Source organism: Triturus cristatus, chromosome 10, assembly GCF_964204655.1.
Source record: "Triturus cristatus chromosome 10, aTriCri1.1, whole genome shotgun sequence".
NCBI classification, from domain to species: Eukaryota; Metazoa; Chordata; class Amphibia; order Caudata; family Salamandridae; genus Triturus; species Triturus cristatus.
Window position 1 is genome coordinate 1188109963 of NC_140593.1, and position 16268 is coordinate 1188126230.

At 42.3% G+C, this 16268-nt stretch overlaps 1 protein-coding gene across 1 annotated transcript in view; it reads right to left on the reverse strand.

Annotated features, from left to right (window-relative positions):
- The window catches only part of LOC146796999 (uncharacterized), a 233198-nt gene that overhangs the window by 106342 nt on the left and 110588 nt on the right, over window positions 1-16268 (reverse strand). The window contains exons 8-10 of the mRNA XM_085629585.1: window positions 7649-7750; window positions 3297-3386; window positions 1397-1480 (exon numbers count right to left, since the gene is read on the reverse strand). Coding sequence (XP_085485711.1) covers window positions 1397-1480; window positions 3297-3386; window positions 7649-7750 — 276 coding nt within the window. The remainder of the gene's footprint in view (window positions 1-1396; window positions 1481-3296; window positions 3387-7648; window positions 7751-16268) is intronic.

Sequence of the window (16268 nt, forward strand, 5' to 3'; positions counted from 1 at the left end):
GCATGAGCAATTTGCGAGAACCTACTGGTACTCGCTATTTGCTCATGCAATCTCCAATTCATTCCTATGGGTCTGGAGGCCCATAGGAATGATTGGGATGGCATTCCTTAATTGCTACTCGCTATTTGCTAGTAGCAATTAAGGAAAGTTAAGGAATCGCTATTGGAATAGCGATTCCTACATGCATAGCCTTTTGCTATTCCTTATTAGCGATTCCTTATTTTTCGCTAATAAGGATTCGCAAATGCCAATGTTGATGCATATGCCCCAAAGTTTATCCAATTTTCATTTAACTTTAATATTGTGTTTATTTATTTACTTATTCATTTATCTTAATGGCCCAAAGACACTACCTGGTCTTGCCTGTCGGAAGTAAGTCTCAGCATTAATTTCACAAGTATCCTAGCGTCTTCCCCACCACTGTCAGCATTGGATGTGCAGCATGCTGCACAATAGTACCCAAAGTGAAAAAACAATACCCACCCCCAGCAGTGTCTGAGGTATAAGAGCAGCACGGCCAGAACTGCCTGTACGATAGGTATAGCACCTGACAAAACCGAGTTAATACATCCACTTGTAAAATGCTTTCCCACAACATTGTTTGCACGTGAAGTATAGGCAGTGGTGGCTCCTCTGCTAAGATGGAGGAGCATCGCCCCACTGCTTTGCAGCAGTGAAAGAAAGGAAAAATAAAATGATAATAACTTGATGTTATTATCATTTCATTTGTTCCTGCTGCAGCAGCATGGGGGCGGGTGGGGCTGCTCTGCTCGCAGGGCATGGGAGGAGTGGTGGGCACACTGAAGTGTGCATGACGATTTGGCCAGCCGTCTCGGGCCGGCCAAACAGTCATGCGCACTTAGCATGTTCTCCACCCAGGCTGCATTACAGCCTGGGTGAGGAACATGCCCAGGCCCCCAGTCCCTGTCTGAGCGTCGATCTACCGTGCTCACACCAATCACAACACTGCATTTAAAAAAATAAAAAAAGAACTGAATTCAAGGTTGGACATAGTAAAGTTGAGGACGTACAGGCAGTACAATTAAGGCATGCAACCTTCTGTTTCTCACTTTGTTGCCAAATTATCCAGCTCTAGAGTGCAATCCTTGGAAAAGCAGCCATGACCAGTGTCTGCTCAAAAGGGGAATTTGCCTCCTTAGGTAGTTGTTAAAGGAGGGACATTCTTCATTCTTTCTTTCACAGGGCTGGGGAACATTAAATGAAATGAAGTCGCGAAATGATAGGGCCACAAACACAGGAGTTGCTTTGGCTTATAATTATAGCATGGCATTAGATCAATATTTTGGTATTTACTATGTATTAGTTAATTTACCTACTGCCAAAGCCTTAAAAATGATCTCCTCCCCATGTGTAAATCTCAAATTCGCCCCCTTACCTCAAGCACGCGCACCTGATCATCCGGTGCGCTCTCCATACAGTCCTCCTTTGAGCTCAGAGGGTGTGGCTGATTCCTTGGAGCCTAAGAACAAAGATTGAAGGGACAAAGTTTATCCTATTTTCATTTAACTTTAATATTGTGTTTATTTATTTACTTATTCATTTATCTTAATGGCCCTAAGACACTACCTGGACTTGCCTGTCGGAAGTAAGTCTCAGCATTAATTTCACAAGTATCCTAGCGTCTTCCCCACCACTGTCAGCATTGGATGTGCAGCATGCTGCACAATAGTACCCAAAGTGAAAACACAATACCCACCCCAGCAGTGTCTGAGGTATAAGAGCAGCACGGCCAGAACTGCCTGTACGATAGGTATAGCACCTGACAAAACTGAGTTAATACATCCATTGTACTACGTCAGCATCCCTACCCAGCACTGACTTTCCTGGACAACACAGTATTTCCCACAACATTGTTTGCACGTGAAGTATAGGCAGTGGTGGCTCCTCTGCTAAGATGGAGGAACATCGCCCCACTGGTTTGCAGCAGTGAAAGAAAGGAAAAATAAAATGATAATAACTTGATGTTATTATCATTTCATTTGTTCCTGCTGCAGCAGCATGGGGTCGGGTGGGGCTGCTCTGCTCGCATCCTCTCCCTGCCACCTCAGATCCGTGCTGGCCACCACTAAGTATAGGGCTTACCTCAGCAATGGCTGCACTTAAAAAAGGATTGCACCTCACAATACTGTTTGCAGTGAAACAGATCACTGACAGAATATCGGAAACAAAAATATAGTGTAGACTGAATATTGTGTTGAAAATATCGATGAACAAAATATCGAGAAAGTAAGTGTAAATAGGTAAGTAAAGATTTCCTATTCTTAACTCCACATCTATGTACCTTGAAGATATATATATTGTCATGGTACATATATGTGAAGTTATATATAGCAAAAACCTACATGTAGAGACTTCCATTCAAAATATTTTTGTCCTCAATACTCTTGACACAACATTTTGTCCAACAGTATTTTTGTTTCCGATATTCTAAACACCAGTAAAACACAGCATAGCTATCTCTCTTCCATGAATACCACCTTTCCAAAAACAACTTTATAAGGCGTACCATATGTGCACCAACTACAATAAAGGATATCATCCATCCATCTGTAAAAGCACTGGCCAGAACTTTCTATATTAGAACAATCGTACTACACAAGCACCTCCTACAGAAGAAGGTGAGCAGAGCAGTACATCCTAGACCAGAAGAATAGAACCACCACAGCAATGACTATGGTAGAAGAACAGAACAGCCACTCTAATGTCTACAATGGAGGAATAGCCTGGACCAGCACTGCCTTCACAAGAGGGACACCACCACCAAAGCACTTTCCGCACAAGACAGATCGGACCATCCCAGCACTGACAAAGCTAGAAGCAGATTACCACAGCAATTAGATTACCACAGCAACACTACCTACATTACAAGGCTAACACGACCACATCACTGCCTACACAAAAAGAGTAGTAACATATCAGCAATACATATACCAGAAGTATATCACTTCACCGGCACAGCAGTTTTGCATTACAAGACCACACCAATACAGTCTATGCAAGAAAGCAACCCCTGCACCGTCTGTAAAAGTAAGGTAGCACAGTCCCTCGACTGTCTATCCACACCAGAAGGGGAGCAACAGACCAGAACTACCTATACTAGAGGGATAGCAGTGCCAGTGCTAGAAAGATGGTGCCACAACATGAAGGTCTACTCTAGAGGTTTACTGTCTCCCCAATAAGACTGTTACAAGAACGATAGCATCACACCAACAGTCTGGTAGAAGGATGGGTCAGTCTCATGTCATTCTACCATGCCTAATAAGGCTGCGGCTCACCCACACAAATTCGTCATCCGGGTCCAAAATGCCGGTATGTTCGGTCGAACCCTCCTTTATTTGCAGAGTGAATGGACAACCTCTTTTAGCCTGAGGAGAAAGCACACATCAAAGTTACCCAGGTGAGCTCACCAGTTTACCAGATAATTGAATATGCATCTGCTTAAAAAACTATTGTACAACCCCAACCTCAAGACAGGATCAAGGTCAGCAAAATCAGCATAAGCCCACTTTTTTATGCTGATAATTGTGTTTGTGACAGTGTAAAACCCTCGAGACCACTGGGGGGACAGTAGTGGGACAGGGAAGAGTCACAGGCTGCTTTTGGCAATTAATGATAATTACCATGGTCTGTTTTTGTCCTTAAGTACAGGAAGAATGTTAATGCACTGATGACATGTTATTACATGCCACACTACCAGCCACAAAAAAGACTCTAACAAAGGAGAGGAAAAAATATGACTTCCACAATCCAACCACCACACGCCTTAAGAAGATGCCATGTTCGGTTATTCCTATCATTTCAGCAACTGCTTGGAGATTTAAATATTTTATGTTTGTATTATTCACTGGTCACATTTGATTTTGAGTGCAGAAGGATAAAAAAGGGCAAAGCTAGATTTCAGTGAGCAGAGGAGTAAAGGCAAATCATGGTGGTGTCACAACATGTCACACGGAGGTAGAAGAAGTGATAAACTCTGATGGCCAGGCAGCTTCAACATATGGATTGTGGTGTTATTAAACAGATTATTTGTAAATATTTTGCACTGGTGCATGATCCTTGCTATTGATCATGATTAGGGTTCCCGGTTTTATGGTATTTATTTTTTTGACTTTTCCGTCTGTATTTATCCATATTTATTTTTTGCTAATTTTTTCTGTGTTTATCCATATTTGTTTTGGGTTTCGTGAAAAAATGAAGCTGAAACTAATATATTATCACATGTATTTAACCGATAAATGTTCACTCATGCTTAAATGCCTGAGAGATTTTATTGATATGAAAATCCACAGACGATAAATCAATGCACTTATATGAAAACATGTGCATATCAGCATCAACCTTATGCATATCTACTGCTGTTAAAACAACTTTACTAACATTCCTTTGCCTGTCAATCCGTACAGCTATGCGCTTGGCAGCCATGACTGACAACATCTAGAATCACTCAAAAAACAACCCAATTTCCGTTTTTATCCACATTTAAAAATAAATACAGACAGAAAAATACATGGGGTTCTGTCTGTAATTATCTGTAGAATTCAGTAAAAAAGGAAAACAGGGAGCCTTAATCATGATCAAGTAATTTTTCAAAATGTTGAGAACTTAGGGCCATATGTAAGAAAGTTTGGCTTTGCAATTTCCAAATAGCAAATCTGTAGAAATAACTATTAGGGAATCGCAAAATGGTATGTATGAAACAGTGTATTCCTCTAAAAGCAATTACTACAGCTTTACATTCACAAATAAGAAACTGCAATTTAGAAAATCACAAAATTGCTATTTCCTAATAGGAAATCACAAATTAGGATGAGTCATTTTTCTTTAAATTTTGGTTGCAAATGCAGCCATGCCTTCACCCCTGTCATTCACCCAACACCCTCCCATGGCAGAGAACAGCACAGAATTTTGCCATCTCTCAGCACACCGGCTCTGCTGTTTTTTCAACCCTCACTGACGTACCCCCACTCCAGTTTACCATCATGTGGTAAAACAAAGGGTATTTGTCATCAAATGAATCAGAGAGTGGGGGTGTAAGTACTGGTATGGGTATGCCAATGGTTTTGAGAATGGTAGTGTGGAAATTGGAGTGGGTGAATGTAAGGTTATATGGGGGTGTACGTTAGTGCAGCAGAGATTCTGTGGATGCCATCAGTGAGGTCATTTGAGATGTCATCAGTGATGTCACTGATCACGTCACGAGTGATGTAATATGTGAGGTCATAAGCAGTGCATTGCGGGGGCGTGAGTTATAGTTCGCTCAGCTAACTATAACTGCTGAATTTCTCTGGTTTTGTACAAGTGAAATGTCAGCCTAACTATAATGTTTTTTAAATTCTATTTCCTAACTATAACGCCCCTGTAACCTTTGTTTTTTTCAGTAAAAAAAATTATAAAATATATATATATATATGTATAGATATATATATATTCACTGAAAAAAGATTAAAGTGTCTTTTTGTGTAACACCTCAATGTATGTTAAAAACAAAAACTTGGAAACTCACCTAAAATAACAGTTACATCGTAGTTATGGTAAGAAATTAAAAACGAAAAGACATTGAAATTCCCTGTCTATGGTTAGGATCAGCACCCATAACTCTCACACAGCCATGCAAACCATACTTTGCATACCAAATGTATTGCTCCTGACCCACCATTAATTAAAAAGATACTAATACAAATGGGGTAAATCACCATACAAATGATATTACACAGTCATTTAAGGGGCAAGGTATCTTCAGGTGTAATTGAGATGGGTTGCTACTGGGCCGTACGTTCATGTCCTTAACCTCAATAACAAAAACTCTCATCGATTTCTAAACAATGAATGTAAAAAACTTTAAGGTAATCCATGCTAGTGATTCTCGTCCAGGTTATATTGCACATGCTTTACTTAATCTTAATTCCCTTAGAGCAGCGATTTGGACCCCCACTTGATCATTATTGGAATGTTTGGGCCCCACCACTGAGTTATTGCTGGAATCCGGGGACCCAGTCTAAGCAATTTCGATGAATTGAGCTTAAAAACAATACACAAACATACAGGCACATGCATTAATCAAATACACAGACAAATTATGAAATATGTTATATTATTCACAGACAAAAATAAAATAAATCAAATGTTTTAATTTAAAATGAAAGTTGGAGCTTTTTTAAATCCAACTGAGGCCCCCCATTCACCATATTGTATTCTGTTTGATGCACTTGTACCGAATGCTCCAGCAAATCGATCTGAGAATGCCAAATACATTTTTAGGCTCCGTTTTCAAATTCCTTCACATTTACAGAATGTTTGAAAATTCTCAGTTTTCAATTTTGCTTTTTTATATACACTTTCTTAATCTGTTAATATTATTTTATTTTCTAAGCAGTCGGGGAGCTCCTGAGTCGGTGTAACCACAGGTTGAATAACACTGCCTTAGAGTGTTTGCTAACTCCGGAATGTAGTGTTTTTGTATTCTTTTCATGTAGCATATTTTTCTTGTACAGTGCATACTTTGAACTGAGTCACCTACAAGTGTTTATAACAGGCCATGACTGAGAGCACTGGAGTTGTGGCTGAAAACAGTCACAGGCTCTCACACTGCCTGTCAGTGGGTCAGAAAGGTGCTCAGAATACATGGTCATCCAATCCTTGGCCTTACTGAACACTGATATATATATTTAAAAATTCACTTAAAAAACAAAGGTTACAGGGAGGTTATAGTTAGGAAATAGAATTTAAAAAACTTGCAAATTAACTGAAAAATACAAAGGTTACAAGTCATTTTCCAGTGTACTTTTGCATGTTAGCAGATTTCATGCAGCAAAAATTGACTTTGTTGGAAATTCTGCTGCCAAACAGAAAGCCAATAGGAAATTTCTTCAGTAAAATCGGCCATTTAAGTTGAAGATTTTCCAATGTACTCTAAAATCAAACATTTAGTAAGAGATTACACATGAACAACAAATAATGACCCAAGTCTGGTTGGCAGAGTAGGGATTTTATGACCACATTAGCAGCTAATTGCTCCAAGCTAAAGGTATTAGTACTCTTAGATTTAGGTTCAAAAGACTGAGAGGACCTACATAATAATCATAACAACTCTTTTTTGCAAACGTTTTACAATATTCTTACATTAGTCGCTTTCCACAACAAGCTACAACACACAAAGGTGAAGTTGGACAAGGTGTAATTAAGTATATGCTGTATGGAGCTTGCCTGAGGGAATACAGATCAGAAATGCATTTTTTAAAACATTTTTGTAAATTGTCAGTTATTGTTTAGTGCATAGATGGTATAGGTTTGACTGTGGACTCTACAAATTAGCCAGTGTTATACTTACTTGCAGCTCCCATTTCTGTCTTCAAGTGATTGGTATCTCAATAATGGAAAATTACATGGACCAACTTCATTTTTAAAAAATGGCAAAAGTAGAAAACAGTTTCCCTGATTCCTGTATTTGCATGCATTATATTGCTACTATAGTCATTATTGACTGGAGTGACAAAAATACAAGCTGCAAGATGCAAAGGATCCTGTCCTTCTAAAGCAGCCAATTTTCATTTGAAAATAATGAAAATGGGCATTCATTTTTATCCACAACCTACATGTTATTTTCTAGTAATATTAGAGTTATGTGCACCTCTTTCACCAAAGCCTTGTATTCAATGTAGTCATCCAGTCTCTTCAGCAATACAAAAGCAACTTTAAGGTCCTCATGATCGTCAGTGTTCAGGTACCTTTCCTGTGGGAGAGAACAGACTTCTTGATGTTTATAAAACATCTTTCTTGCCATTATGGAATATTCTATAAGCAGTGCATAAGTGTACATACGAGTTGCAGCACAAAAGAGAAAACAGCAGTCTGCAATAATAGGCGTTAGTTAACAGAATTGACAGTCTAGTTAGAAGGGTACCACAACATACATTCTTAATAGTTTTTGACAAAGGTGAATCATTGTAAGATCAGACAATAAACATGTAACAACAGAATGACAATCATTCAACAAAAAACATATACGCTAGAGGCAGGGAGGTGGCCTGTGTTATATGCTGAGCCAAACAGGTAAGCAGACAGAACACTGAAACTAGATGCAAGCGAGGAAGCATCTAAAAGCTTACTACGGCTGATGGTAGGAGATAAAGAATGGGGTAAGAAAAGTGGCAACAAAAGCTTTACAAAAGCAGTAGCTCAGATGACAGCAGATCTAAACTATGAAAAGGGCATTCGATCAGCACCTTGTAACTACCAGGAAAAGTGCTCCACCTGGAGTTTCCTGCAAGGGCCCAATGCCATAAGAAACCAAGGACATCCGTTGCAGCCTTAGAAAGTAATAACGCAGCAGATGAATGTCTCTGGGTTCCTCTGCTAAGGTAAGTAACAGATTATCCTCGTCATCAGCGATCGCTTGTTTGAGCATGCGATTTAAGGGTAACCTGAAGCAATGCATGTGATGATGGAGGCACAACCTCTTCTTTCCGTTACTTAGTGATAGATCATTTGGCCTGAAGTGAGGCAAGGTTAAGGAAAAGAGTGGCAACTTTATTTATTTTAGGCCCATTACAGAGTCCCAGAGCACAAACCTCCCAGCGATTCATGTTGGATAACACTGTCAAAGCAGGAAACTTGTCTACAACCTCTGATCAGTAGCCCACCAAGTCAGATAATTCCATAACATGTGGTGGAAGCTAGCTAAGTGTGTTGCCCATCGAGGAGAGCAGGTGATGTGGAAGGGAAGATTTTGTTAATTTTATCATTGGAAATGTAAGCCCTATGTAAAATATTTAATTGCATGTACTTGAACTTGGCATTGCACCATATAGTATTCAGGACTCCTAAGACTCTCTCACTCCTTGTCATGAAGTGCTCTACCTAGCTCAGCCTCCCACAAAGAGGCCGTAGCAATGGTTATGTGTGTGTGACTGAAAAGTCCTGTATAACCAGCTGTTCGAGCTTCTCCCTCTTCCCACATAAGGAATTAAATCTGAATCAGAGCATGTGTCTCTGATTCTGTGTTCCCAATGTTCCATTTAACTCGGAGGGCTTAACTAAAATACAGTATGTCAAGAACTACCTTCTATGCAAGTCAAACTATTCCTGGAATTGTTTGTCAAACGAGAGGAGCTGATCGTCCTGAAACAGATCCCCTGATGACATGATGCACATGTCCTTTTAGTGCACTAGGTTGCCAACCATTAGGTGTCCAAGATGAGTATGGAGATAGCAGGGGCATAGCGTGTAACACGGTGATTGATCAGCAAGCCGTGGAAGAGGCAGTTCAGTTCAGTGTGCAACAGTTGGGGAATTCAACATCCAAACTCCTTGCCTGTGAGAAGAAGCTTGCACAACTATCCAAAGTACAGCGGGGAAGCATCAGAGCATGTTTCTTCCAATGAATGCCCGAGAGCCAACGGCTTATCCACTGGAGCAGGGCTTCTAAACAGGATTGCTCCAAATTCACCCAACCCGTACACCTTCTCCCGAGATGCAGCTTGCTAGAGTAACCCTACACCAGTTACAGTGCTATATTAACCCTCCAAGCTGAGTTTCCAGCTTCTGGCAAAATGTTCTCATAAGAAGAAAAGGGAGATTGCTAAAATTGTATAGACAGGGAAGTATCACCATCTTGGAAAGGTGATATGCACCGCAACAGAGAGGAGGAGAGACGTCTCAGAAGTTATTTGGGCCCGGACAGCGGATTCTACCTCAGTGAAATTACCATCTAAGAGGCATCATGGTATATCCTAATTCCCAAGAACCGAAAGGAGACACTCTCCGATGTGATTGGTCTACTGCCCTGGTCAAGACAAAGCAGAGTAGCATCAGCATGCAATGAGAAAACAGGCAGGATTTAGACCAATTAACCTTCAGCCCAGAAACAGAGCTGAATGCCTAAAGGGTACAAGCGTTGACCCCGTGATTGCCCACAGCATGTCTAATTTAGACCATGATGTCTTTAGCATAAAAGGTTACTGCATGAGCCCTGTCACCTAATAGGATGCACAAAAAAACACTCTACAAACTCATCTTAACAGCCAGTAGGTCATTAGCAATTGCAAAGAGGAAAGGGCGTAGGCGACACACCTGTTGACTGCGCCTTCTAACCTCAAATCAACTTGCCCATCTGGACCCTGGCAGTAGAACTTGTGTAGAGCAGCTTGATCATTCATATAATGTGTTCCCTCAAGCTGAATTAAGCCAGGACTGTGAACAGATACTCCTATTTATGGATATATTCACCATTCAAGGTTCAAGGAGCAGGCAAGCCTGCTAAGGCCACACTGATGGAGCTAATGCTCAGGGACGGGCTTCTCCTGAACACAAAACCATTCAGATCTATGTGGATCAGGTTGTGAAGTCTCTTTAGCACGTAGCCTGCTAAACTAAGGCATTTTGTAGTTAGCGTTCAGGATAGCTATCAGTTGGTATAAGGAGGGAGTTGAGAAGTGCAGCCTGGTTTAGATAGTTAGCAAATCAGGGCCTCTCAAGGTAACTACTGCAATACGCCCTTGTCAACCACTGTTTCGTGACAACAAGACAATTTTGGCACCAAAGCCTCAGCATAGGTCTGCCAGTATTCTAACGAAAATGCTTCAGTTCCTGATGACCTGCCCGTAGTTAACTTGCATTTTGGCAAGAGATAGGGACTTCTACTTCTTCATTCCATTCAGGGTGGCTCTGAAAACAGCCTCTAGTGACACATCTTTGCACTTGGCCTCGCCTTTATAGGGCACATCATAGCACTCATAAAGGCCGCATGAATTTCTTGTTGAGAATGCAGGACAGTTCCTGACACGGTTTGAACTGATTCAATAGGTGTGTGCATATTATCGCGGTTGACAATCCATGCCAAATGACTGCTTGCCCTGTCACACTCTGTATGAGATCTGGCGGTATAAGCTTTATAATCTAAACAACACAGCCACTCTGATAGAACGGCTTGTTCTTCACACACAACCCTAAGGGAGTCCAGGAGAGGGGTATCCCTACTGCCTGAACTTACATTCGAACATGGGAGTCTTCAACTCTGCACAGCTCATTTTCAAGGTTTTTGTGCAACCCAACCCATAGCATGAATGCAATTATCTCATGTGACTACATTGAATGCCTCCCACTAGGTCTTAGAGGAGGATGCTGTTCCCTTGTTCTCCTTCAAATAATCATGGATTGTTTCAAAGAACCATAAAATGCCATGTTCTCCAACATGGAGCACTGAAGGTGCCACAAGGGAATAGGAGATTGACTCTATCCCAAGTCAGGCCCACCATGTGCACAGTAAAAGCTGTGTAGTCTGACTCCAAGGTTGCCAAACCTCCACATGTCTGCAATGGACCATTGTGCCAGCCAGCGTGACAGTGCCTTTGCGTTGTGGAAGGTCTGAGCCTGCAGTAGCAGTGAATGCAATCTGTCTAGTGTGATGTCTAACATGCAATGAATGTTGCCCCCTAAGATCCATGGAATGTGCACCTTTTTAGCCAGCTATTCAGATAGCTAGTGCAAAAATGTGTGTTGTTCTGTGTTGGGAGCATGAATATCTGTCCTTCCCCAAGACAAATCTGCCCTCCCTATCAAACTGCACTGTACCCGTTTCGAAAAGGACCCCTGCCATAACCTAGATTTTCCCCCTGCCCAGATCAGGCTGAAAAATTAGTAAGGAAGGCTTGGACCTGCCAACGCATATGAAGTTTGGCCTCTTATGTCAGTGTTATGTGAGATTCTTGAAGCAGGGTTATGTTCACCCCCTGTGATTAAGAAGAGAGCAGATTTGGTAGTGCTTACTCACAGTATGCATCCCACTGATGTTCCAAGTGATCATATAAAGACTACCTGGTGGTGCGCTTGGCTCAATTACCACTGTCATCAAGAAAAAGTGTCACTCCCTCCATAGTGGTTGAGCAAGTAGCATAAGGACCCACCCAATCCCTACCAGTGGTAACCAAAACAGTAGAACAACAATATTGAGGACAGAAGGTAAACTGTCAACTGTCCAAGAGTACTAGTGATCTAGGCAATTTCATTAAGGGGCTGTTATGCAGCCAGTGACAAGTAAGGGTCTTGCCAGGGCTCCCATGCACCCTGGCCATAACTCACACTTAGGGAGGCAGTGCTAGCAAGAAATATTACACGGCTGCCTAGCAGTGTGCGCAGAGTAGCCCTAAAACGGAAACGTGGGAGATGATTCTAAGCACCGCATTGCCAAGCACCTAGGAAAGGAGTAGAGGAAGTGAGCAAGGGCATTGTGGCATATTAATCAGAAACCTGTAATCATCAAAGCATGGCAGCACATTCTAGAAAATCCAGTGGAGAACCCCTCCATCACAGGAGGGCATTGGCAGCCTGAGGGGTCATTGCTGGGTTGGATCATAAGTCACTGAGAGATGACAAATGGAAGAAGCTGTCTTTGCTGGCAGAGGTATCAGCTGAGATGGAAGCCTGGGCCTCTAACAGGTTCCTTGAGGAGGCCACTTTGACTAGAGCTGTGTGATGGCTTTCCAGGACCTGCTCCCACGAATAAGTGATGCCAGAGAGCAAGCCCCACCAGTTTTCGATCTGGATCTTCTGCACTTGTGTTTAGCCTTTTGATGTTCCAGTTAACAGCAGGGCACTAAGTCTGTCATGAGGTGTCTTGCCACTCAGCTCACTCCCAAGCCAATGCATCATGACTTGTCACAAACTTCACAGGAAAGAGCAAAAAACATTTCAGTCTTATCTCTTTAAGCTTTCGTGTCCCTCCTAAAAGGAAAGTCCATTGATGCTGGACAGTAAGCATACAATCAGGGAGGACTAAGTGTTGGAAACTGTACATTTCATGCCAACCATCTTGTCTGACAGCTTTCAGTATTTATCTCTGTCTTAAAAAGGCAGCAGCTTGGCAACAATCAGCCTTGGAAGGGCCCAATGAGCTCTTTCAATGGAGAAAAAAGTTAGAATGTTTGTGAAGCACCAATATGGTCTTGATGAAATTCTTCAGGAATTCGACAATGTCCTACCCCTGACATTCGACCCACCTTGATGTTGCTGTGTCATGAGCAGCCCTCTACATCCTCTGATGATCACTTCATGAAGGTCCGTCAGATCCTGGAGCAGCTGCTGCATCAAATGTCTGTTCCTATAGCACTCATTCAGATAATGTGAGCTTTCAGCCATCCATTTTTGTTCGGCCTTCAATAGGCCAAGAACAATGGCAACAGCATCTATTTTTGCCTACAGGGAGGTTGTAGTTGTGAAATAAGCCTCAAGGATGGCATCCATTTTGTCTTGTCCACCGCATGTCTGCCAGAGCCTCCACCAACAGTTGAGTGTCTAGCTTAGCTGACTTGAGTTTTCCGTTGGCACCAAAATCCTGTGGTGAAAATTAATTATGGGTGTCACCAGCAGTCGAGTGTGAAAGGATGAGAGCGTTCACAGAGTACAGTCCCGCATATGGGAACAAGTTGTGAGTAGTCGCTGGCAGGCCCGCTTGCCACCCATGGCCACCTTCAGCAAGAAAGTAGCTAGAGACCAAAGTGCGAGCCTCCAGATCCCGTGGGTGGTGCAGCATCCAGATCACGTGGGTGGTGCAGCATCCAGATCACGTGGTTGGTGCAGGCCATCACAGCAAAGCCGGATAAGAGTCTCTGTCATTAATAAGGCAGATACACTGGAACCATGTTGAGACTTTTCCCCAGCACTAACTGTGCCCTGGCTGCAGTCCACTGGGTGCCCAATAGTAGAGCTACTCCCAATAATGCCTGTATTGGCCAATCTGGGCCTCCCTTGTGACAGCAAAATGGTAAGCAGGGCCCCCAGCCACACTTCTGTTCAGGCACCAGTGTTCATCCAAAGGATCTTCAGCCCCCTGCGTGTGAGTGACTCAGTCTTCAGCTGAAGTTAGGACAATATAGTAGAAAGAGGAATAGTCCCATATCATTCCAACCACAACCCTTTGCCGTGGTGCTCACCCTATTATGAGGCTGGGGAGATAACAGTAGGCTAGTCCATCCAGGTAAGATAGCAGGCCCAAGCTCTCACCCAAGAGCGCACCAAATTCCAGGGCAAGTCAAAAGCTGCCACAGCAGGCCTTTGACCACCTGCCACAGCAATTCCAGGGCATAGAAGCTGGAGCCTCCAGAGGGCAGGCCAGGGTAGATGTAAAGCCCTCGCAGGCCCAGCTGTCCCCAGTGTCATAACCTGCCACTGTTGGCGCTCCAGGCCCACTAACCGACATGACTCAGCAGGCACACCACAGTCCTCAAGGCCCACCTTTTCCCTGGGCCACATGATCTAGTAGTCACCCTGTGTCACTGGGGCACTTTGCACTTCTGTGATGTCTTCCACCACTCATGTCTTCTTCCAGGAATTGGCTAGAATGGTGATGGAAGCAGTCAGAGGAAGGCAGGCTCCAAAAGCACTGGACGGGAGTTGTCCTAAACTTCGTCCACCATCTTAGCCACCATAACCACTCCCCCGAACAGACTTCCTGATATCAAAAGATATTTAAAGGTTTCATCACGTTGCACAAAAATCTATCTGCTACACCAATCAGAGAACAGCAGAAAAATAAGTCTAACATTACCATGATAATGTTCTAACAGTTTGAGTATTTGATTGCCATAGCAAGTAATTTTCAATTGGAACACGAGGTACCGGCAAGAGAGACTCAATTACTTTAACCTGGAGCATGGATCATTGATTCTAAAATTTCTGAAAAGCATGGATTAAAAGTTAAATCAAAACCTGGTCCCTAAAAGGAATATATGGATTGTATTGATGTGTTCTACAATATCAAACTGAAGGAACTGTGGAAGTTGAAAACAACACACAAAAAGTTCAACTTGCCACAGAAAGGAAGTTTGCCTACTGAGAGGTTGGAAAAATTATTTACAAATAGCAATCAATACTAGTAACAAAGGTGGTGTGATAGTAAGTGACTAAGATATGTATAACACAGTGGTAAACAAACAGTTGAACTGATGTATCAAACTGGATGGTAATCTAACAGATCTATTCCAAGTACCACTGGAAGAGAGAAAACCAAGGGCCAGATATACGATGGTTCTTTGCGTGCGCAAATGGGTTTTAGACCCGTTTGCACCCGCAAAAAAACCTGTGGCCTATGTACAAATCCTATTTAGCAACTCGTGAATTGATTTGCGACTAGCTAAATAGGATTAGGGACTCGCTATTAGGAAGGGGCGTTCCAAGGACATCCCTTCCTAATAGCGACTCTGAACCCTATGTAAGAATGTTTTGCGACCGCATTTGCGGTCGCAAACCACTCGCAGTTTACCACATTCTTCAAGAGGGTGGTAAACCAATCACAAACGGGAAGAGGTCCCCTGGGGACCCCTTTTTCTTTGTGAGAGGGTGCGCAAACATTTTTTCAGAGCAGGCAGTGGACAAAGGGACCACTACCTGCCCTTAAAAATGAAACAAAAACGTTTCATTTCTTTTTTTTTCAATGTATCCTGTTTTCCTTTAAGGAAATACATTTAAAAAAATGCTTTATTGACAAAGCAGTCCCCGACATGGTGGTCTGCTGACCCCAGCAGGCCACCATCCCTGGGAGTGCCAGCCATTCCCAATGTGGTTGCAAATTGCGACAGCCTCAATAATATGCATGAGGCATGCAATTTGCGACCCCATTGGGAATCGCAATCAGTGTCTCTGACACTTTTGTACATTGATGTTTGCGACTCGCAATTTAATGCAATTTGCGTGTCTCAAACATCAATGGTCGTACATCTGGCCCCAAGTTTGCTAAAAAAACACGCGTTCAGTAATGTATGTTCTCTATGTACTATCAAATTCAGTGGTCGAAGTGGGGGAAAAAAAGTAGGGGAACTGTGGGCGGAGAATCAGAGGGCGGGATTAACCTGAGGATTGGATCAGTGGGCGGAGTTAGAGGTGTGGCCAGGATTGGCAAATCATTCCCAATCTTTAGTATTTGTTTGGCATTTCACTGACCAGTTACAGCTTATTATGTTATGTAATTCAGCCAATGGATACATGATTATTTAATGATTAATATGAGTTATTGACATTAAAATAAATTCACAAAATGGGATATGTTTCTAATCACAGAATGTCCCAAATAGGCTTAATAGTGGAAGCACAAGCCATTTGTTTCCGAGCCATGGATTTTCTGTCGTCAGCAATATACACAGAGACAATCAATTTTACGTCTGTAAATCACTGTATGGGAAATGTTACATAAGACAAAGGACTACAAGATGTAGGAGTCACATGACAACCATATTAGTAGGCAGTATAGTTTAATAGTG